The following is a 24,885-nucleotide window of genomic DNA, read 5'->3' as shown; positions in this document are numbered from 1 at the left end:
CTTGGGGTCAAGCTCTCGGGAGTACCTGCTTTCGGGAAAGCCGACTGTGGGGCTTCAGTTTGCGTATAGGTCCGGCTAGCCCTAACACAGGAATCTGTGTTCCCTTGTTGGGCTCCGTGGTGGGCGGGGCCGTCGGACCCGAATCTTTATTCTTTCACTATGGCTTCTCATATTTACTTAATAAAAGATTTCGAGGTAACTCCAGTCACTCAAGTCAATCCTGTCACTCAAATCACTCCTGTCACTCAACCTAGTTCTGAAACTTCTACTCCTAAACCAGTCACTCAACCTAGTTCTGAAACATCTACTGTTAAACCAGTCATTCAACCTATTTCTGAAACGTCTACTGCTAAACCACTCACTCAACCTCTCACTCAACCTACTTCTGAAAAGTCTACTGCAAAAAAATTACGTACAGATACAAATGAAAAAAATCATAACAATATTCCCCGTTTCCTAGTCATCTCTAGTCCTTCTGGCGAAATGCATAAGATGTCTCCTTTCGTAATAAACAAATACATCCAGTCCTGTATTGGTGAGCCGAGAAATATAAAGCGTCTCCGCTCCGGAGACTTGCTTATTGATACAACCTCAGCCACCCAGTCTGCTTCTTTACTTCAGATAACTAAACTTGGGCAAGCGAATGTGACTGTAACACCACATAAGTCACTCAACTATTGTCGGGGTGTAATCTCAGAATTCGACCTTCTGTATGTTTCTGAAGAAGAGATCGCTTCTGAGCTGTCCGAACAAAATGTCTGCGGTGTAAGGCGGATCAAGATGCGTAAAGAAGGTAAGTTGATAGACACGAAACACGTGATCCTTACCTTCAACACGCCTGATCTGCCTAAGAATATTAAGGCCGGATATCTAAATATTCCTGTAAGACCTTATATTCCAAACCCTATGCGATGTTTCCAATGCCAGCGTTTCGGCCATTCTAAGACGTCTTGTCGTGGCAGCCTTACATGCGCCCGATGCTCACAGATTGGCCACGATTCTGAAAATTGTACGGCTGCGCCTCTTTGTATAAATTGCAAGGGTGAGCACCCAGCATTTTCACGCCTCTGCCCAAAATGGAAATTGGAAAAAGAAGTGCAGACTGCAAAGTTTACGAGGAACATCTCATATGCCGAAGCCAGAAGATTAATCCAGAGCACACAGCTTCGACCAAATACATCATACGCCAGTGCTGTAAAATCATCTCGTACAGTCGCCACCCAAACATCAATAGGCACACAGACCCTAGCAAATAAAACCCATCCGTCTACATCCAACAAGCAAAAAGAAAATGCAACCCATATAGTACAAAAGAAAGAAACAGTTATTCAAAGTAAGCCCAAAACTTCTACACATAAAATATCCAATAAAAATAGAAGTCACAGCAATAGCTCTTTTGATGAGATGATTTCTGAATCTGCGGATTCAGACTTTATGGAAGTAGAAGAGGGTCTAGAAGTTCCCAGGCATCTACTTCCACGAAAAACAAAAGAACAGCACAGAAAAAACAAAAACCATTCATAATGGCCACCCTCATGTCATGGAACTGTCGCGGTTTCCACCGAAATTTCCTTGACATCAAATCTATAATAAATGTGTATCATCCTGTGTGCTTAGCAATACAGGAAACAAATTTGAAACCTGAACACCATGCAAAACTTCGGAGGTTTTCTTTCGTCAGGAAGGATAACTTTGCAGGTGAACGCGCCAGTGGAGGTGTAGGTCTCCTCTCCTCACTGGATTATCCCTCAAATGTTCTTTCTTTGACGACATCCCTCCAAGTTGTCGCTACTCAAATAAATTTTGATATTGAAGTTTCATTTGTTTCTTTGTATTTGCCTCCAAATGAGCACATTGATCAGAAAGATTTAAATAATCTAATAGAGCAGCTGCCTGAGCCTTTTATCATAATAGGAGATTTTAACGGCCATAGTCCACTCTGGGGAAGTAAAGATACAAATTGCCGAGGAAGACAAATAGAGCAGATGATCGAAGATCATAGCCTTTGTCTCCTAAATAATGGGCAAGATACGTACTTCCATGAGCCTTCAAGGACATTCCACGCTCTCGATCTTGCCATCTGTTCACCATCTCTGTTGCCATTTTGCACTTTTAGTGTCGGAAATGACCTGTACAACAGCGATCATTATCCTATTTTTGTGTCTCTTGCACGAAGAGGAGCAAACCCCGTGTCGAGAGTCCCTCGTTTTATCCTGGACATGGCAGACTGAGAACTCTTCTCTTCCGTTGCAGAGCTGACAGAGGAAATGGTAGAAGGTGTGCATATCGATGACGCTGTTGAAGCTGTTACTAATACTATTATTCAGGCAGCTATGCTTTCGATTCCTAGAACATCAGGAAAAACACTAAAATATTCGAAACCATGGTGGGATGGCGACTGTCATGAAGCACTGAAAAAACAGAAAAAAGCATGGGGTATTTTTCGTAGATATCCTACTCTGCGAAACCTCATAGCTTTTAAAAGAGCCAAAGCAAATGCACGGAAAGTAAGAAGGCAGAGCCAGAGGGATTCCTGGATTTCATATGTGTCCTCAATAACATCCTCTACGCCTAGTAAGCGGGTTTGGGAAAGAGTTCGAAAAGCATGCGGAATGTACAAAGACCACTCACTTTCCTTTCTGGAAAAAGATGGCCGAGTGATTAGCTCCATAGAAGAAATTGCAAATACAATTGGTGAGACATTTGCTGCCGTTTCTTCCAGCCGAAATTACTCACCTGCATTTCTTTCTATCAAGCAACGCTCTGGGAAAAATCCCATCGCTTTCAACTCTTCCAACTTTGAGTCGTACAATAGAGACTTTACTATGGTTGAACTAAAGAGAGCTTTGTTGCAAACACATAGGTCTTGTCCGGGTCTGGATGGCGTGTATTATGAAATGCTAAAGCATCTGTCCTGTAAGTCACTGAGTGCCCTTCTCACACTTTACAATAGAGTGTGGAAGGAGCGTACATTTCCCAGTGCATGGAGGAGAGCTACTGTCATTCCTATTGCGAAGCCAGGGAAAGACCCGAGGAATCCCTCGAACTATCGGCCAATTGCCCTTACCAGCTGTGTTTGCAAACTGTTTGAAAAGATGGTAAACAGCCGCCTAGTCTACTTCTTGGAAAAGAATGATATTATATCGCCTTATCAGAGTGGTTTTCGAAAGGGAAGAACAACTGTAGATAACATGCTCCTCTTAGAGACATCTATTCGAAAAGCATTTGTAAGAAGAAGCCACCTTGTCTCGATATTCTTCGACATTGAAAAAGCTTATGATAAGGCATGGAGATACGGTATACTCCGGGATCTTCACGAGAGTGGCTTGCGCGGCAACCTACCAATTTTCATTCAAAATTTCTTGAACACTAGAACTTTTCAAGTAAGAATTGGCTCTGTTTTTTCGGATGTTTTTGAACAGGAAGAGGGTGTGCCTCAAGGCTGTGTGCTCAGTGTAACCCTGTTTAGTTTAAAAATAAATTCTGTACTAAAAGAACTTCCTCCCACCATCTTGGGATCTCTATATGTTGATGATCTGCAGATTAGCTGTCGAGGAGCAGACATGAGATATGTAGAGAGGCAACTGCAGATGGCTCTGATTAAGATCCAAGAATGGTCAGACAAACAGGGATTTACATTTTCGAAACAGAAAACTGTCTGCGTGCACTTTTGTAGGAAGCGAGGTCTCCATCCTGAACCTGAGTTATACTTGAATGGTACAATTATTCCAGTTGCGCCTGAAGTAAAATTTTTAGGAGTGACGTTCGACCGAAAATTGACTTTCCTTTCTCATGTTTTAAACCTGAGAAAGAAGTGTCTAAAAACACTAAATATTTTAAAAGTGTTGGCGAACACCTCCTGGGGTGCAGAGCGTTGGTCCATGCTTCGCATTTACAGAGCGCTTATCCGCTCTAAACTGGACTATGGCTCAGTTGTTTATGGATCCGCTCGCTCATCTGTTTTGTTAAAACTGGATCCTGTTCACCATCAAGGTCTGCGGATTTGTTCAGGAGCTTTCAGGACTTCTCCTGTGGAGAGCCTATATGTTGACTGTAACGAACCATCACTTCATCTGAGGCGTGAGCAATTGTCCCTTTTGCAATATTTTAATACTCTATCTCAACCTGAACATCCCAATAAGCTGTGCTTACTTGATAATGAGTGTAACACATTATTTGAAACACGTCCATCCTGTGTTCCTACTTTCCCTTTAAGAGTTCGCCCTGTCATTGAGGAACTCTTCCTCTCTGATATGCACCCCCAAGCAGTACAGAATTTTGAAATTCCACCTTGGGAAAATTCACGGATCCAGCTTCTTGATGTTTTTAAACATCACGTAAAGGCGAGCACTAACGAGATCGTTTACAGACAACTTTTCGCTGACCACAGGCACAAATATAGCAGTTATTATCCGATATACACAGATGGATCAAAGTCAAATGATCATGTCGGGATGGCTTTTGTATTTGAAAATTACATAGAGGGCAGATGCCTGCACCATGCTTTCTCTGTCCTAACATCTGAACTAACTGCAATATATTATGCTCTTTTGTACATCCCAAAGCTCTGCCACAAAAAGTTCATAGTTTACACAGACTCGTATAGTGCTCTTAAATCCTTGGAAGCTTTTCCCAACGCTCAGAATCCTGTGGTAGTGGATGTTCTCAAAATTCATAGAAATTTAATGATACGAGGATATGAAATCCTGTACTGCTGGGTTCCCGGGCATACGGGAATAAAGGGAAACGAGCTTGCAGACATCGCGGCAAAATCTGCTGTCGAACTGTTCAGTCGCCTTATCCCTTTTAGAGACATCTGCTGTGTCATCAAGGGAAAGATACGAAAAAAATGGCAGCAAATTTGGGATGTTCAGCATCACAACAAGTTGAGAAACATCAAACCTAGAATTGAGCATTGGGATTTTGCTGGAAATCGTAAAGAGGACGTTCTTTTGACTCGACTCAGAATTGGTCATACCAGAGTCACACATAGCTATCTTCTTAAAGCTGAAAATGAGCCTGTTTGTTTTAATTGTAATGTTTGTTTATCTGTTCGTCATATTTTAATTGAGTGTCAATGTTTTAATAGTCTTCGCCAGAAATATTTTAATAGCTGTGACTTACCTCTCGACCGTTTAATCGGAAGAGAGGTCAATTCTAATTTATTTTATTATTTAAAAGAGATTGGCTTTTATTACCAAATGTAATTTGTTTTGAAGACTGTGTCTTGAATGTTAATATGTGCTTTTAACTTGTTTTTATATGACTTCATCCTCTGGATTTGGTACATTTATCTACTTGTTTTTATTTATTGAATTTTAATGTCATCAATTGTAATCATCTCATCTTTTGTTTGGCGCGTCATAATCATCTCTGGTTTTTGCGCCATAATCACTCACTCACTCACTCACTCACTCACCCCAAAACGTTTCGAAGCCATTTATCTTTTTCAAATGGCGCGTCACAATTTCCACAATGTTTCACAATAATGGTCAGCGTTTACTGTTTCACCACGTGGAAGGAACTCAATGAGCAGAATGCCCTTGTTGTTCCAGAACACAGTGCACATCACTTTATGTACCGATAGCGTCTGTTTGAATTTCGTCCCGACAGGAGATCCACTATGCTGCCAATGCATTGACTGCTGCTTGGTTTCCGCGGCGAAGTGCAGAATCCAAGTCTGATTGCCTGTGACGATCCCATTGAGGAACTTGTCGCCGTCATCGTGATACCGTTACAGAAATGTCAGTGCTGCTCCTGAGCGTTCAATTTTGTGTTCAGATGTCGGGTTTTTCGGCACTCACCTGGCACACAATTTTTTGAACAGCAGGTGCTTAGTGACAATCTCTTGCAACAAGGATTGTGATATCTGCAGAAAATGGCTGCTCAGCTTCGTAATCGTGAAGCGACGGTTCTCCATCACGAGCTGCCGCACAAGCTGAACAAGATCATCATTTATGAGGGACTGTCTGCCACTGCACTCTTCATTATGAGCACTTTGATGACCTTCTGAAAACTGCCTACACCAACGATGCATCATCTGCTTTACTCATGATGTTTGTCCCATAGACCTGACAATTAATTTCAATTGGCGCAGTACTTGCATTCAAGAACTTTATCACTGACCCAACCTCGCAGGCGGCAGGAGAAGGAATAAGAGCTTCCATCTCGGACCACTGCAACCACGCTACTGGCACGAGGCACAAGCGTCTAGCTCTTCAGATGCTAGTTTCCTCCTGATCATTTGTGCAGGTTCACGCGCAGCGTGTTTACTCGAAAAAGCTTGGAATGGTCAAAGCCGTTTTTTTAAAACGACACTCATTTAAAACGTTGCAAACTTGGTGCGCATTACTGAGTGTAAATTAATCTCTTTTATTAGTTTATCTGAAATAGTTTTCTTTTTAATTGGTATACATATTTATTTGTTCAGATGTTTTATTATAAATCTATACATAAAGGAAGAATTCCTGATTGATTCACCTACAGATCATCGCCCAAAGCTATTAGAGATATCAAAACTTAGGAGCTTATTCCTTCTTTACCGAAGATGTTATTTAAGAAGCGATTTTTAAGATTCGACGGGCAAAACGTGTTTTTATGTTTTTTCATATAAGGAATGCTTTAAAATGTATGGAATATGAATACCTAAAAACCAATTTCAAACGTTTTCAAAATTCGGCCCCGAAGAGGGGAAACGTGTTCTTTACATATTCCTTCATATCTCAGATATCTATAAGACAAACTTATGAATTATTGCTGTAAAATGTAAGGAATGTGAATAAATGCTGACATCAACATGTGTGGGGATAAAATACAAGTTTACATAATGTACAAGTAAGCCTTATTCAAGGTACAGGAGTACCAGGTACCTTTACCAGGTATGTAAAGCTAGTTAGCATTAAAAAATTAAGGTTTCTACCATTTAATGTTATTAATAATTAAAACCCCAAAATAAAAATGTAGCAGCATGTGGCAATTCACAAAACTGTGATGAGATTGTTACAATGTTCAGTTAGTTTTAAACAATTCTACACATTATAAAATGGCCAGTGCACAACATGTGAATGTACATGGGGTTGAATAATTAGAAAATAGAAAACTTGACAAATATTAAATAGTAGAAAATATTGCTTACTGTTCAAATTTGGAATTGACTCAGTTTCACCAAAATATATTTATCAACATTAAAACGTTTGGTAATAATCTATTGACTGAACAGTATAAAAGTCAATGAATGATTGATTGTATGGACAATATTTGGTACTGTTGGACTTGGGGGGGGAGGAAGGAAGACAGTAATGCAAGGAGGATGAAGAAAAATAGACTTCCTCATTAATCACAGAATACCTCAGCCTACCACGAGGACCTCAGATAAAGGTTTAAAACCCTGTTCTGAACTTCTACATCTGTTCCTGATCATTTTAAGGATCAGAGTGGGAATTTATCTTATTATTAAAGAGAAGTTCTGAAGAATGAGAGAAATATTATATAAATAAGAAAAAAAAATATCATCTGACACATATAAAACACTTACAGGCAGTTGAAAGAAGATGATTTAGATGATAAAAATGGACAAAAGGAATTGTGAATAGGTACTAATGACTATTGTTAAAATATATATTTTTCACTAGATATGTTAAGTTTCTTCTGTGCTATTATGTGTAAAATTTTTGTGATGCAAAATAATTTTTAGAATTGTATTATTATCTTCATTCTGTGTTACTATTTTGTCATTTATTAATAATAAATAAAAAATTAAAATGGACAAAATAATTTTCATTATATTTCTGTGTTACTATAAGTTACTATTTTGTCAGTTCCCTTTTCATTTTGTATTTGAGAATCTTTTGGGTATTATATTTTTATTAGGTGGAATATCTTTATTAGCACTTTAGAAATGTATTTCTTGTGCATTTAACATATCAACCGCTTCTAGTTGTAGTGGTGCTAACTTAAGAATCTTGTTTAACACATCACATTGTTTGTCAGATTTTAATGAATCTACTAATTCTAAACATATTTGTTTTAGTTCATTCTTTCTGTGTTCTCAGGGGAATAGCTACAGGGGGGCAAGGGGGGCATCTGTTCCCGGGCGCAGAATCCAAGGGGCGCCAAACTGATGCTACGACATTTTAGAATTAAATCTTTTCCATCCTTGGCGAGCAGTAGGGGGAACGAAATCTTCAGTTGTCTCTGGGCGCTGAAAACCCTAGCTACGACTCTGTGTGTTCCAGTGAGAGGGTCGGTGATTTTTTTTTCGGCTACTTAATTCAAAATTCATTTTCATCATCTATAATAAGTGGATAATTCATTATGTATTGTAGTATAAGTAGCAGTATTTCTAGTGTGCTGATGTAAGTAATGTATTTAATAAGTAACTGTATTTCTAGTGTGCTGATGTAATTAATGTATCTAATAAGTAGCAGTATTTCTAGTGTGCTGATGTAAGCAATGTATTTAATAAGTAGCAGTATTTCTAGTGTGCTTGCACATACTCCACCTAACTTATAAGGTATTTCTCTTGCCTTCTTGGTGTGGTGGTCTGCACACTGGGCGCATATTCCGGAGGTCCGTGGTTCGATTCCCGGCGAAGGCATTGCTAATTTTTCAATCCCTCTTGCTTCCAATGTAAAATTCCAATGTCTGTACAGTGGTGCCCAAACTAAAAGGGTGTTAGATGATTGTTCTCCACACCCAGGATTTGGCGATTAGGTAAAGTATTTCTCCCACCTTCTTGGCATGCCTTCATGGTGTGATATGTATCCAGAGGTCCGCGGTTTGATTCCCGGTGAAGGCGTTGCATATTTTTCATCTTGCCTGCTTTCAAAAAAATACCTAATGTCTCTACAAACTGATGAATCGATACAGCTGCATATATGTCATTGAATGCATAGATTACACACAGTGCACTGTATGTGACATGTACAAGTTTTGTTACTTTTATTTATAGTGTATATTTCTGTATGTGTTGATGAAACAAACCACCCATTCTCATTCTCTATTACTTATAAACATAGTGTTTCAATTGTTTTATGTCTGATTCTTAAAACCCAAATCTTACTTGTTAATTTAACTTTATTTGCTGTAATTAAGCAGTTAATCATTTTATCTCTTACAAATCTCATAATACCATGTATGGTGTTATCCAATCTCTTAACATTTTTTCCATGAAGATAAATATGTTTTAATGTTCAGTGAATTCATTCGATGTGCATGTTTGTGTTAACACCACTGTGAAGTCTATAACAGTATGCCCAGCTAGATGTATTTTATAAATAATACGTTTCAAAGTAATTTACAAATTCAATAGTGTCAGGATCTTCTTTAAGTAATTTTATTGCTGCTTCTGTCAGTGTATGAAAAGTATGAATGTCTTGTTCTTCTAAGAGAGATCTAATAATTTTATATGTTTTTGCCTGTTTTTCAACACCATTGATTTTCTTTTTTTTTTAAATTGTTTGTCCAGGCTCTATCAATATGCCATGCACAAAAAAGACGCTTCTGTAGTGAACCCATTTCAGACATAAATATTTGTGGTTGTATTTGCCCAACATTTTCTTTAATACATGAAAAAAAAAATGACAGCACTGGCTGATCACATGGATTAGAAATTAAAAATGCACACGGGAATCCTTGGCACAAATCATCTATTGTAAGTAAAGTTATGAGTTCAATTCTGTATGCATTCACCCCATGTGTACCATCAATACATATACAAGTCAGAACTAAATTTTTTCAGTATCTCTCTTTGTGCTTCTGTCATCATTATCAAAACAAAATCATTTCCTTTTAGAAATGAATATTGTGTACAATATTCACTCATGCTATGTTGATCCCTGGGTTTTATAAAATGAAACGCATGGATGTTCAGAATTTTGCATTTCAGGTACCCACGTATCTACACAAACCTAATCATTTTCATGTTTAACAGAATTAGAAGACAAATTGAAAGATTTTTTGATGTTATGTAAATCTTGTTTTGTAAGTAAATGAACCTTCTCAAGCCCAGCATCTCATAGAGAATTTCTAATTTCATCTAAAATATTATCCAGAGAAATTTTTGCTGCTATCTTTGATGCAATATTTTTTATTTCATCTGTTGTTAAAAATAAGTGACATAAATCATTCCGATGCCCAATATGTATTTTCTGATATGTGTGTGTGCGTGAGATTATGGCAAAGCCTTGAGGGCTATCTGCCTAATGGGTGGGATGCCTTCGTGGAGCACTTTCGGTTTAATCCTAGTATCCGGTGCACACGGAATTTGGCTACTTTTGGTGACTTTATGATGAGCAGTAAAAACGGGACATATACGATGAGTAGTTAACGGGTCATTCAAAGAAAATATACAGTTAAACATAGTATATACTATGTATATAGTATATATAGTATGTGTGTATAGTATATATATAGACGTTCTTTGGATCATTTTTGGTGTTGGCGATAATTTTCAAAGTTGCGCCAAGGCTGCACCGTATACTAGGATTTTACCGCACTTTCTAAGGGAAACTGGTTCGTATACACGTTACACATGGGGAAAACCATGAAAACGCCCATGCAGCCAGTCCGTTCGCGGGATTCGAACCTCGGACCAAACTACCAGTGTTCAGCGACTTTACCGCTCGGCCGCTGGTGGGCCCTATTTTTCTGATATGACACTACACATTTGCCATCTGTATGTTCTGTTACTTTTAATTCAGCTGGGCAATATGCATTTATTTTATTGCTATCAAGGATTTTTAAGTGACGCAAACCTTTACTTTCTGATATAAAATTTCCTGAACAGTGGCATTACACCATGTATATTAAATATGCTTACTCCATAAGAAATTTTGACTTTGTATTATTTTCAATTTCTGCTTTCTATGCCAAAAAATCATCAAATGAATTAAATTCCAGCTCAGTATGATTCAAATCAACATGATGAACGTTACTGAAATGAAATATTATTTTTCGCTTTTCAAAATTAGCATAACATACAGGACACACATAATTACCTGTTAGAAGTATGAATTTTATTTTGTTGATATTTCCAATTTTTTAGGTTACTAAATTTCAGATGGCAGTCCTCACATTTGTAGCTTGGTGATCGACCACGTTTTAAAGAATAAATAATGTAGTATTATTAGAGTGTAATGTGTTGGTATGGCGTTTCAAACTGCATTTATTTTGGTACTTTTTAAGCAATCAGAGCATACAAACTTATTCTCAGCCACACTAAAATTATTTGCACAATCGACCATACTATTAGAACTTAGTTTTCAGAGACTCAATTAATGTAGTATTATTGTAACGAAATTTATATGCATGGCGTTTCAAATTGTATCTATAGTTGAAAGTTTTAAGCAATCACAGCAAACAAAATTAGGTACTTTTCCGTTTCGCCGGCGCAAACCTCGCCATTTCCCTTTCTCCGGCGCAAATCTCGCCAAGCAGACTTTATTGGCGACAACACACAGTATACACATAAAAAAATGTTAACAAATGTTAATTCTAAGAATTTTTTTATTATTTTTTTATTTTGGAGGCATAAATATTTTAATATCGTTTAGAATTTTTTCAAATGGGTCTTTTGTGTCCTTTCGCCATATAAATTCGGCGAGGTAACTTTCCAGATGATGCCGAGCAGTTCCTCTGTGTTTCTTATTCCGCCATTTTGCCTTCCCCATAGTCTGTCAATTTTTTGCGTGTGCGTCAAAGTTTCCGGATCTACAAAATTGATTCTCTTTCCTCTTCCTAATATTTTTCAGTGCAATATTATTTCCATAAATCGGAATACATTGTAGTTCCTTTTTCGATGTTTTCATTTATTGCCTCTGATATAATACTCATGGATCAGTTTGGAACCATCACAAGGAAACATTCGTTTGTTTCACGACAAACTCCACCAAAGATCCACTGTTGTGGTAAAATCCGTCCCGTGTTGTTTTTGCGCTTCGTGAACATACTTTCATTCACTTCAACGATCATACCAGGTCCTCCTATTTTGCGTTGTTGACGTTTGACTAAAGAATCCACACAAACCTCTCGCATGTAGTTATTCCAATCCACAGCTGTTCCTTGACTGATTTCCAACTGCTTTTCACACCATTTAACTGAAGTTAATTCTTCACTCCAACCATAAATGTATCTTAAACACTTCAAGAAACTCAATCTCGATGATTCAAACCATGTGCCTTTCCGTAAACTTCTTTTACTGCGGCAAGTTAAAAGGTTGCAACGCCATTGAATTTCGTCTCCGAAATATAATTTCATTTCATGATTATTTTCACAAATAAGCAATGTTAGGCAAAACGCCTTTCGCTTGAAAGAATCTGACGGATTCTTCCTCTGTCCTGGGCAAATCCCGAATTTTCATTGGTTTTTCATCCATTTTTGACATATTTGTAAAAGACGTTAATTTAAGAATTTAAAGACGTTAAATTAGATTTACTATGCTTTCATGGTATAACCTCTTGATTCGCCGGTTAATATCACGTGATCACAAGCGATATCATCTCACGTAAAATACGCTACAAAAATCTGATTCTCTCAGGAATTATCTACATTAATTTCAAGTTAAATCTCAGTATGGAATACGAGTTTTAATGCAAGAATTATTTCAATATTATAATTAAAAAAATTCTATGTAATTGTATGCCAATATTGAAAAAAAAAAAAAGGTAAATCTGATAATAAATCTCAGCGACTTGTTTTGAAAAAGTGCCGCGAAAGGTTATCAGCGAAGATATTCGCTCTGGCATCAGTTCTACCATTTTCGGCGACTTTATCGCTTGCGCCGGCGAAATGGGAAATTGCGCCGGCCAAACGGAAAAATACCCAAAATTACTCTCAGCTATACTAAAATCATTTGCACAATGAACCATATCACTCGCAACACAATCAGAATTATCAGACATACCACAATTGGTATTATCGCACACGGTTATTCCTTCCTGATTTTGATTCGATTTAGAATAAAAAACACCTTCTGAGGAAACAGAAGTATTTGGCCCTGAAATGGGCAGTTTTTCTTGATTTTGTGCAGAAGATATAATAATCGAAGCAAAATAAAAAAAAGAGAACTGTATCAGTGATTACACGCTATCACAACAGTCAAAGAGCAGAGTAAATAATAGCAAATACAAGGCGCCTTCAGGAAAATGACGACTTGCGCAGTAACCTGCGCAGATGTTCAGGGAGGAACCAGGAGGAAATTAGCGTCTGAGGGGCTAGACGCTTGTGACGTCGTACGGGTAGACACTTCCCTCTCTCATAGGCTGCCGTTTTGGGATGTAGACGCTCTTGCGTTAGTTGTTGTGCTCTTGCGGTAGTTTTGAATGGTTCTAATACCAACAGTATGTCGAAGCAATGAAAGAGCAGATTGTTCCAAATTAATATTGACTTTTCATTATGTCTAGCGAATATGTAGTGCGAACTCTGTTGAGCCATTCAACTGTAGTAATTTGAAATCCTTAAATGTGAAAGGGCTCCAGAAAGTCAGAACTTATGTTATGATATTGTTGCATGAATTCAAGTTTACACTCGGACAAAAAAAATCATATTTGTTCGATATGTAATAGTACTTTGTATGAAATGGTCCTGGAAACCATGACAGTGTTTTATATCACGAAAAAGGTAAGCGTCACCTACAGTATTCATTAATATTTTTATGCAAATAATCAGGTGTATATTTGCGAAGACACGGAAGCCAATGTGAAGCATCCAAGAACTACTTTGGTAAAAATTTAGTTTACCAAACCATTTTTTCATGTATACAAGGCATGACCTCCAGTGTAAGGTATATACGAAGCTGTGACATCAAACTGTACTTAGCTGTACGGGGGACTAAGTGTGTGTCTAGAAAGTATGTAACAAGTTATTTAAAAAAAGAAACATTTTAAAAGTGTGCTCAAAAACCACACAATAGAGAAACTTTGTCTGCTGTTTCTGAAAAATCCTTTAGACTAAAACAATTTAAACATGCATACGCTTAATCACACAGTAGAGAAACCTCATATATGTAATGTATGTAACAAGTCATTTACACATAAATGTTATTTAAGCAAGCATATGCTTATTCACACAGAAGAAAAACCTCATATATGTAATGTATGTAGCAAGTCATTTACACAAAAATGTTATTTAAGCAAGCATATGCGTATTCACGCAGAAGAGAAACCTTATGTGTGTGAAGTATGTAGCAATTCATTCAAAGTAAAGGACGATTTAAAAAAGCATATGCTTATTCACACAGGAGAGAAACTTCATGTGTGTGAGGTATGCAACAGATCATTTGCACTTATGAGTAATTTAAAGAAGCATATATTCATTCACACAGGACACAAACCTCATATGTGTCAGGTATGTAATACCTCATTTAGAAGTAAAAGCCACTTAAACAATCATATGCTTATTCACACAGGAGAGAAGCCTCATGTGTGTGAGATATGTAACAAATCATTTAGAGTCAACTATGTTTTAAAGGAGCATATGCGTATTCACACAGGCGAGAAACCGCATGTATGTGAGGTATGTAACAAGTCATTCACACTAAAAGGTGATTTAGACAGGCATAGGAATATTCATACAGAAGTGAAACCTTATGTATGTGAAATATGTAACAAGTCTTTTAGGCAAAAGTCTTATTTAAATAAGCATGTGCTTATTCACACAGGAGAGAAACCTCATATGTGTGAGGTATGCAACAAGTCATTTAAAATCAAGAATAATTTAAATTTGCATATGCTTATTCATACAGGTGAGAAACCCCATGTTTGTGAAGTGTGTAACAAGACATTCAGACTAAAGTCGTATTTAAAGTACCACTTACTTATTCACACAGAAGAAAAACCTTACTTATGTAAGCTATGTAACATTTCATTCAGATTTAAAGGTCACTTAAACAGTCATATGGATATTCACAGAGGAGTGAAATCTCACTTGTGTGAGTTATGTAGTAAGTTATTTAGAAGAAAGGATCACTTACACAATCATATGCAAATTCATGCAGAAGAGAAAGCTTATATATGTGAGGTATGCAACAAGTCATTTAGAGCAAAGTGTGGTTTAAAAATCCATATGCGTATTCATACAGGTGAGAAACACCATGTGTGTGAACTGTGCAGCAGGTCATTTAGAGAAAAGTGTCATTTAAGGAATCATATGCTTATTCACACAGGAGAGAAACCTTATGTGTGTGACGTATGTAGCAAGTCATTTAGACAAAAAGGTCAATTAAACAAGCATGCTCTTGTCCATGCAAGAAAGATGTGTAACAAGTCATTTAAAAGAAATAGCAGTTTTTAAATGAGCATGTGCTTATTTACATACAACCGAAATCTCGTATGAAGTGTGTGTAAAGTCGTATAGAGTTTAATCCTAGTCTAATTTACACGCAGGATTTGCTGACATTATGATGAGTTGTCAATGTGTCGTTTTGGGGTTGGCAATAAATTTCAAAATCACGTGAAGTGTGTAAAGTACTAAGAGTTTACCTCCTATAGCATAAAAAGTCACCGAAACAAATGTAAGTTATTCATAGCAAAGAGAAGGGAAGCAATTCTGGAAAGAACCCAGTAACCCTGCCAACAATGGTGATAATAGTTCTACCATGGTTTTGCATGTCCGGAGGTAACAACCATTGCTGTTGGTTTTGGTTCCTTATACAGTCAAAAGTTGTTAATTTGGACACCCATAATCCGGAATGATCTATAATCCGGACCTCAAAGCTAAAAACTTTCTGCGCATGCGCCGTGTTGTCACAAGCGCATAGGCGTTTACGCGTGCGCGTAAGACCTTTATGACTGCGCATATGCGTGTGCGCAAGCGCAGAATACGTTTTCGCGTGCGCGTTTTATGTATAACGGATGGTATAAGCTAAAATTATCTAATTATCTATTTCAGTTAATGTTCATGATTGCATAGTACCTTAATCTTCGAGTTGGATCCGGCTTATTATTTTTTGCAGACTGTAAGAGCAATTTTATAAAAGTAAACTTAACTTTTGATTATGTCAAATAGAATTTCCGATGCTGGAGATCACAAAGGATCTACAAAACGAAAGTATGTTTCGATGTCCATCAAACAAAAAGTGGAATTGCTGCAAAAAATGTATAAAGACATGAAGAAAGTGGCAGAGAGGTTAGTGAAAACGAAAAAAATTTCGATTGACAAGTTAATCGGTATTCTCGGCACAGCAATTACGGGACTTGAACAGCGGAACTTTGTAACTGAACAAGAAATTATGTCTGTTTATAGAATTAAAGAGAAAGTATTATCACATAAAACGAAGCAACTTAAACAACTTACATTGAAAGAAATGTTTAATAAAGTAAACAAATAAATATTAAGCTTTTTCTTTTTGTAAATTTTGATACCCTTTAGATCATAATTGTTCTTTATTTCATAAATTACGGTTTCATATTTTTAATTTTAGAATTTCTGCATGCCATCTTACGAGATTTAAACTGATGATCTATAATCCGGAATCGCCGAAGTCCCAACGAGTCCGGATTAACAACTTTTGACTGTTTGTAATTCTGCATGTTGTAGCGTCACATTGATTGTTTAGCTTTGCATGTGTCATTTATTCTTTACCTATTCACTTATTTTTTATTTTGTCTAATTTCCACACTTTGTTTTCTGAATTTTTTTAATTATGGATAGATGGAATTGTTTTTGTTCAGTTAAAGAAGTTGTGTGCATCTCAGAAAGATTATTGCCTTCAATGAAAACATGTTCTCGGCAAACAAGAGATGAGCAGAGATTCTGATGGTGCTGATTAAGAATCATGTGTTATAACTGATGAATGGTGAACAACTGTTATAACTGATGAATGGTGGACATATTCATTCTTAGGCAGGGATGGGTGCATTGGGCTGTTAATCACTCCACAGATTTCGTTAATCTGTCAACTGATTCACATATCCAGTCCAAAGAATCGAACATTCAGTCAAAGTAAAATTACACACACACACAAAAAGTTGATCTGTATAATGGCAAGATTTATTCACCATAATTTTAAACACTGTTAAAAGATTTTATCCTTTTAGGATAATACGTTTCTGGCAGTTTAAGGAATTGCATAGTCTTTTTCTTGTTCAAGTTTTTTAAAACTCTTTTATAATAATATAATTGGGAAATTCAGATAAGCGGCACTTGGCGCTATTTTTTGCACCATCTTGAATCGCGAAAAATGGCTATATCCAAAGGAGAAGTTTTTTGATGTTGAGAGGGAAGTGACTTCAAGAGGCAGTTTCCAAAAATTTCCCCGGCTAATCTTTGGAATATGGTAACGGGTAGTTTGGCGACATTTTGGTAAGGCGATAAAGGTTACTAGCTAGGACTTTAGCAGTGTACATGGATAAAGTGAAGAGTGTGCGCAATGCCATTTTTGTGCAATTCTGGGATGTTTTTCTTAAGTGAAAATAGGTCGACGTGTACATGGATACCGTGTATGTGCAATTCTTAAAAAAACGCTGCAAGAAGTTTGCGATTCTGCACTTTCTCCCAATTTCGCACCTAATCTTCGTCATGTTGAAGCACTTTTGTTCCATAATAGTTCTAGCATAAGCGTAATTCGGCTAGCAGATTGTTGGATAAAAATGTTAAGTAAAAAAAAAGTAAAAATAAAATTAAAAAAAAAAAAACATGCCTTTACTTCGTGAAATCAAAATGGCGTCCAAACAAAAACTAGCAGGTTGCTGTAGCAGGGTTCGCCGCCAAATTTTTGCCAAAAATTGAGTAAATCTATGTACTTTTTTCATCATATTATATTAGATTATGATTTATATAACTCCAGCATTAACTTTTATACTTCTCTTTTTTAATTCTTACCATTACTTTGAGCAATTGACCGTAATAATGATTATATATGTTTGAAGACATATTCTTTATATAAGTACAGTAATGATCACGAAAATGTAATACAGTACAAAGTCTCAGATCTGGACTCGTCAGGACTTGCACGTTTCCAAATTTAGAATTTTTCCGGATATTAAATCAACAGTTTAAATGTAGTGAGATGGCATGTAGAAATAATGAAATTAAAAATATGAAATCATGATTTATGAAATAATGAAGTATTTATGATCTACAGGATATCAAAATTTTCAAAGAAAGCTTAATATTTATTTTTTTACTTTATTAAACATTTCTTTAATGTTGTTTAAGTTGCTTCATTTTTGTGCTAATACAGTCAAAAGTCGTTAATCCGGACTCGTCGGGACTTCGGCGATTCCGGATTATTGATTTTTCCAGATTATAGATCATCAGTTTAAATCTGGTAAGATGGCATGCAGAAATTACAAAATTAAAAATATGAAACCGTAATTTATGAAATAAAGAACAATTATGATCTAAAGGGGTATCAAAATTTAGAAAAAGAAAAAGCTTAGTATTTATTTGTTTACTTTATTAAACATTTCTTTTAATGTAAGTTGCTTCGTTTCATGTGATAATACTTTCTCTTTAATTCTATTAAACAGACATGATTTCTTGTTTAGTTACAAAGTTCTGCTGTTTAAGTCTTATAATTGCTGTGTTGAGAATACCGACTAATTTATCAATAGAAATGTTTTCGTTTTCAATAAGCTGTGGGTCACTTTCTTCACTATCGGAAGCGAATCATAATGACGAGGAACTTGATTTAAATTATATCAAAGACGGAGTACATCGAGATGAAATACTACACTTAGTAAGGAATTAAGCCAAATAAAATAAAAACATCTGCCCTGAAGATAAGGACAGTGCTGACAGATCAACTTCCAATCCACGGCGTGAAATTGATAAACAGATTTTGGATTTCGAAACATACTTTCGCTTTGTAGATACAAATTACATATTAGTAAATATATATCGGAAATTCTATTTGACATAATCGAAAGTTCAAGCTTACTTTTATGAAATTGCTCTAACAGTCTGCAAAAAATAATAAGCCGGATCCAATTCGAAGATTAAGGAACAACGCGATCTGCAACATTAACTAAATTAAATAATTTTAGCTTAGCTTATACCGTCCGTTACACATTAAACGCGCATGCGCACAAAAATATTCGCAGCCGTAAAGGTCTTATGCGCACTCGTAAATGCCTGTGCGGAAAGTTTGTAGCTTTGAGGTCTGGATTATAGATCATTCCGGATTATGGATGTCCGAATTAACGACTTTTGACTATACTTTCTCTTCAATTCTATAGACAGACATAATTTCTTATTTAGTTACAAAGTTCCATTGTTAATGTTTTGTAATTGCTGTCTAGAATTCTGACTAACTTGTCAATCAAAATTTTTTATTCTCTCTGTCACTCTGTCTAGTATTTTCTGGATTTAGAATTCTACTACAGATTTCGCCATCCCGTAATTGACTGATGATAGAGGAGCATTGTCAGCACAGTGAAAAACTTCTTTTATGTCCTCTTCATTTATTACCACTTCTCCATATTTCTCTACAAAATCTGCTAATAGGAAAATTTCACCTTTGGTTTGCGTTATCCGAAAACCTTCAGATTCGCCGCTGTCATCATAAAATTTAGCTATTGTTCACTATGGTGACTAAAGACAAGTTGTTTTGCTAAATCTTATCTTGCGTCTAAAATTAGAAAAAATTCATTTGGTTAGATTAAACAAATAACTTCCATAAATGAATAAATATGTATATATTCGTATTAGAAGTACAATTAATTCCTGTGTTTTTATGGCTAGACTCCTATATATTTAAATATTAAGTAAATAATTGAAAATTTTTCAATCTAATTAAAAATTATCTGAAAATACAATTGATAAGTTAGAAAAAGAGTATATTTTATCCTATAAGAAACAATTTATTCTGATTGGAAGTGTAATTAATTTATTTAAGTCTATAATTAAAATTTTTAGTACATTTTTTTAAATTAATTTATTTAGAAATTAATTATATAAACACATGTTATAATGTGAACTATATATAAGTACGGAAAGGGAGCATATTTTGTAATTTTCTTGAATAAAAATAAAATTACCTTATTCTGATTACATGTGTAATTAATTTATTTAGAAAATATTTAAACAGCTAATTCAAAAACATCTACTGACAAAGTCATGTGATCATCAGGACAAAGATTTATCTGCAAAGTCACAACACCCAACTCAGAGTATCCACATATAAAAAGAAAATATCCTTTTCCTTATCTTAGTTTAACATTTGTGCTAGCAACCTAAACAGTCTTCCCTCTGTTTGGCGCCTGTTGACCAAGTTGACGAATGTGATTTCAGGAACCTTGCCAAGTGTCAGTTATCTGAGTATCCCCATATTATGAATCATAAATATATTATAATAGTAATACTAATATTTTACTTTTTTTTTGGCTGATCTTTTCTTACATATACTTAATATCATGCTTTTCTACCAACCTGAATTTAGTTGTACAGTACAAAGTCCGAAATCCGGACTCGTCGGGAGTTCGGCGATTTGGGATTTTTCCGCATGATAGATCATCAGTTTAGATCTAGTAAGATGGCATGTAGAAATTATAAAAATAAAAATATGAAATTGCAATTTATGAAAAAATTAGGTGTTTATGATCTAAAGTACATCAAAATTTAAAAAAAAGAAAAAAAAAAAAAAAAAAAAAGCTTAATATTTTTTGTTTACCTTATTAAGCATTTCTTTCAATGTAAATTGTTTTAAGTTACTTCATTTTTTGTGCTAATACTTTTCCTTTAATTCTGTAGACAGAGATAATCTCTTGTTTAGTTATATTGTTGAAGTCTTGTAACTGCTGTCTCAAGAATTCCTACTAACTTTTCATTTGAAATTTTCTCGTTTTCAGTAACTTCTCTGTCACTTTCTTCACTATCAGTAGCGTATTTTCTGGATCTAGAACTATACTACAGATTTCTCCATTCATTCATTAATTGATGATTGAGAAGCATTGTCATACCAATGAAAAACTTTTTATATCACCTTCATTTATTACCCCTTCTCCACATTTCTTTACAAAATCCGTTAAAAGGAAATTTTCACCTTTGTTTTGAAATATCTGAAAACCTTTAAAATTAGCAGCTGTCTTCAGCAAATTTAGCTATCCTTGCATCATTAGATTGGCGACTAACGACGAGTTGTTCTGTTAAATTTTATCTTGCTTCTATCACTCACTGAGACAATTAAGATTGAATTGTATTAGTTTAATTATTTATAATACTTATGTCTATTTCTTACACATGCTTATCAGATAAATAAATTTCCACATATACTTAAGCCTTATTGATGGCCGGCACTAGATATCTTACCACCTGATGCAGTCTCTGTGGGTCCAAAATATGCGACTCGGTGTGGCCATACGAGCCCTGGCGGTGGTTCTCGGCTTATTCGAATAACAAGTTAGTTATTCTTGATTCAAATATCCCTAAATGTAATCCTTGGGTCTATGTGTATCATCGACAAAATCTATTTTTAGCATATGGAAAGAAATTTTTGGTAAATTTTTCCATGCCAACATTTTTTAGTGCAACTGAAATCTGTAGTCATCGTCAAGCGTAATGCCAACATTAAAGGTTACCAGACTCTTTTTTTATTCAAATTCTAACATAAAATATTTTTAGGTATCGCTACATGAGTCATTACTGAAGTTGTCGTGTTTTGGTAAATATGCGGTAATGAAAGGAAAGTACAGTCAAAAGTCGTTAATCCAGACGCCCATAATCCGGAATGATCAAGAATCCGGACCTCAAAGCTACAAAATTTCTGCGCATGTGCCAATGCGTAATACCTTCACGCATGCCCATATGCGTGAACGCATGCACATAATATGTTTACGCATGTGCATTTAATGTATAACAGATGGTATAAGCTAAGATAAAATTATCTTTTTCAGTTAATTTTGCAGATTGCGTTGTTCCTTAATCTTCTAATTGGATCCAGCTTATTATTTTTTGCAGATAGTTAGAGCAATTTTATAAAAGTAAGCTTGAATTTTCGATTATGTCAAAAAGAATTTCCGATTCTGGAGCTGCCAAAATATATCTACAAAGCAAAAGCACGTTTCGATGTCCATCAAACAAAAAGTGGAATTGCTGCAAAAAATGGATAAAGGCATATCCTTGTTTCTGTAACCATTCCAAAATCTGTTTATCAATTTCACGCTGCTCTGTGGGGGGAGGGGAACTTCGTAGCGCCAATGAACTGGAAGTTGATCTGTCAGCACTATCCTTATCTTCAGGGCAGATGTTTTTATTTTATTCGGTTTATAATTCCTTACTAAATGTAGTATTTCATCTTGATGTACTCCATCTTTGATATGATTTAAATCAAATTCATTATAAATATCACGAATACACATCAAATAGTTTTCTGGTTGCAATTTTCTAAATTCGACTATGTGTAATGTATGCTGTACGCATGCACACGTTGAGAGAAATATTTAATAAAGTAAACAAATAAATATTAAGCTTTTCATAAATTCCGGTTCAGATTTTTAATTTTATAATTTCTGCATGCCATCTTACCAGATTTAAACTGATGATCTATAATCCGGAATAGCCAAAGTCCCGACGAGTACGGATTAAAAACTTTTGATTGTATAATAAATAATTATTCGCCAGGTTGGCATCAGATTAACGATGTACCTATGTGGAATGTTTCAGTTTGAGATTCGTGCCAAGCAGATATGCAGCAGCGGAGCCAAATTACTGATCGTGCAAATTTATGCTAAAATGGTTGTTTCTTCAGTAAGAAGGTATTTTGTTTAGTGTTCAAGTGAAATTAAGAATTGAGACTCTCCAGATGTTTTATTATGCGTGGAGGGGAAAATCAAATGTGTATGCATAAAGCCTATGAGAAATATTTTGTTGGTGGTTTTGAGGTCTGGATTTTAGATCATTCCGGGTTTCGGACTTTGTACTATATTAAATAGGATGTTTAATCAGCTAATTTTTAATTTCATCTGCTTAAAAGCATGCATTTCTAACTGAATTTACTTGTACTAATTATTATATTTAACAACCTGAAATTGACTTACATGTGCTTAATATGTTTAATCAGTTAATTTTTAGCTCACTTTAAGTCACATATGCTTAATATCATGTTCAAAATGCTAAATTTGGTCTCATATATGCTTTATATCATGTTCTATTTCAAAACTGAACTGTATATCCCTAAAACCATTATTGTTGGTAAACTTGGCAACAGAAAAACACTGTCGCCAATGGGTTCTTTGCTGAAGAAACCCCAAGAGATATGTCGTGTGTGTAAGGTATGTAATGAGTCAATTACACATGTAATAAAATCTCTGCATTTTTTATTAGCATATATATGTAATAAATTCTGTTGAAACAAGTGATTTCAATCAAAGTTATCTTTATCCACAGACAGTGAAGCCTTATCTTTTTTTGAGGAAATGTTAATTTAATAAAAATTTACTTAACGATTGCCATGTGGACTTGCACCAAAGAAGCTGTGTTATGGAGTTTACCATCTTATTGCAATGCTTAATAAACTCCTTATTTTTTAGACTAAGAATCCGCCTGCAAATTAGATGGCATGATGAGTTTTTAATTTTTTCTACCTCCTAAACTTGAATTCTTCCTTTTTTATGATTTATGATATCCTCTTTAGCGTTGCAGTTTGGCATTTTTCGCTTGCCTATCTAGGTTTTGTGTGCAGTAAGAAGAGTTTAAACTGTTACCAGTGCAACAACTCCTACTGATATACAGCTCCTATTTTCTATGAGCCAAAACCAAACTTTCTTTATCAAATAAGGTTTTAGTTCCTCTTGGCTCCATGCATATGGTGTTTACTGTTATATATCTTAATTTTAATGTTAGTAAAAGTTTACATTCAGGTGCTCCATGATAGTTTTGCTAATTTTAATGGCACTAAAAAGCAGTTTTCCCATATTAGCTGTCATTGAAAAAAAAAAAAAAAAAAAAAATAATAATAATAACATCGAAAATATATGTTACAAAAGCAACAAAAGTATTCACCTGATGTTTTCTTGGCAATGACTTATTATCAGTTTCAGATAACTGCTGCACATACATAATGCAAATTTTGTAGTTCTGGAATTGATTCTCTTTTTTTGTAATCCCAGTACTGGCAATGTCATATAAACTGCACCTAGAAGGATTACAAAAATGTCATCCGAAGACTGCCAAAGAGCCTATTCGTGAAACTCGAACTTAATTTGGCACCACTTACCCTAAATGGTATTGATATGAGTGTCAGTTTTGGGCATCTTTCTGGTGGCAAACCCACTCATAGCCATCTGATTAATTGTTAAGCTTGACCAGACACATATCTTTGGTACAAACTTGACATTCATAATGAGTTTGTTACTCTTTCACTCTTTGGTATGAAGGAAAAGAAACGAAGTCTTGCTGTATGTAAGTATAGGTTTTTCATCAGTTTTATAATTATAGTATTAACTGGAAGTCTTTTAAAACAATAATATTAACATTAATTTTTTATGCTAAATTTTACATACACATGCTTTATATGTTTTTTTCTACTAGCTTGAGGCCCACCGGCGGCTGAGCGGTAAAGTCACGGAACACTGGTAGTTCAGTCTGAGGTTCGAAACCCACGAACGGGCTGGCTGCATGGGTGTTTTCGTGGTTTTCCCCAGATGTAACTTGTATACAAGCCAGTTACCGTTAGAAAGTCCTCCACGAAGGCATCTCTCCTTAGGCAGACAGCCCTCGATGCTTTGCCATAATTAAATAACCTAACTATCTACTAGCTTGAATTGAATTTTACTAAATATGCTTAGCTTGCTAATGTTTACTTACATATGCTTAATGCCATGCTTTTCTTTAACTTGATTTTGATTTTTCTTAAAGTATCATGTTTAACCAGCTAATTTTTACTTACATGTGCTTAACAGCATATTTAATCAACTAAGTTGTAGCTAAATTTGACTTACATATGCTTGA

At 35.4% G+C, this 24,885-nt stretch overlaps 1 protein-coding gene across 1 annotated transcript; it reads left to right on the top strand.

Moving 5' to 3' along the window:
* Positions 1–13,251: 13,251 nt before the first annotated feature.
* Positions 13,252–23,897, top strand: LOC118199559 (uncharacterized). Its single transcript, XM_085826602.1, has one exon. It carries the CDS (start codon positions 13,963–13,965, stop codon positions 15,286–15,288), a length of 1,326 nt encoding a protein of 441 aa, XP_085682728.1. The 5' UTR covers positions 13,252–13,962; the 3' UTR covers positions 15,289–23,897.
* Positions 23,898–24,885: the final 988 nt, after the last annotated feature.

The sequence above is a fragment of the Stegodyphus dumicola genome, chromosome 11 (assembly GCF_044657685.1).
Source record: "Stegodyphus dumicola isolate Sdum_Otavi_A_Nest chromosome 11, ASM4465768v1".
Taxonomy (NCBI): domain Eukaryota; kingdom Metazoa; phylum Arthropoda; class Arachnida; order Araneae; family Eresidae; genus Stegodyphus; species Stegodyphus dumicola.
This window is presented reverse-complemented; position numbering and strand designations above follow the sequence as displayed.

What these genes read in the sequence shown, in the direction of transcription:
- LOC118199559 (XM_085826602.1), top strand. Translation starts at nt 13,963, where the DNA reads ATGCATACGCTTAATCACACAGTAGAGAAACCTCATATATGTAATGTA.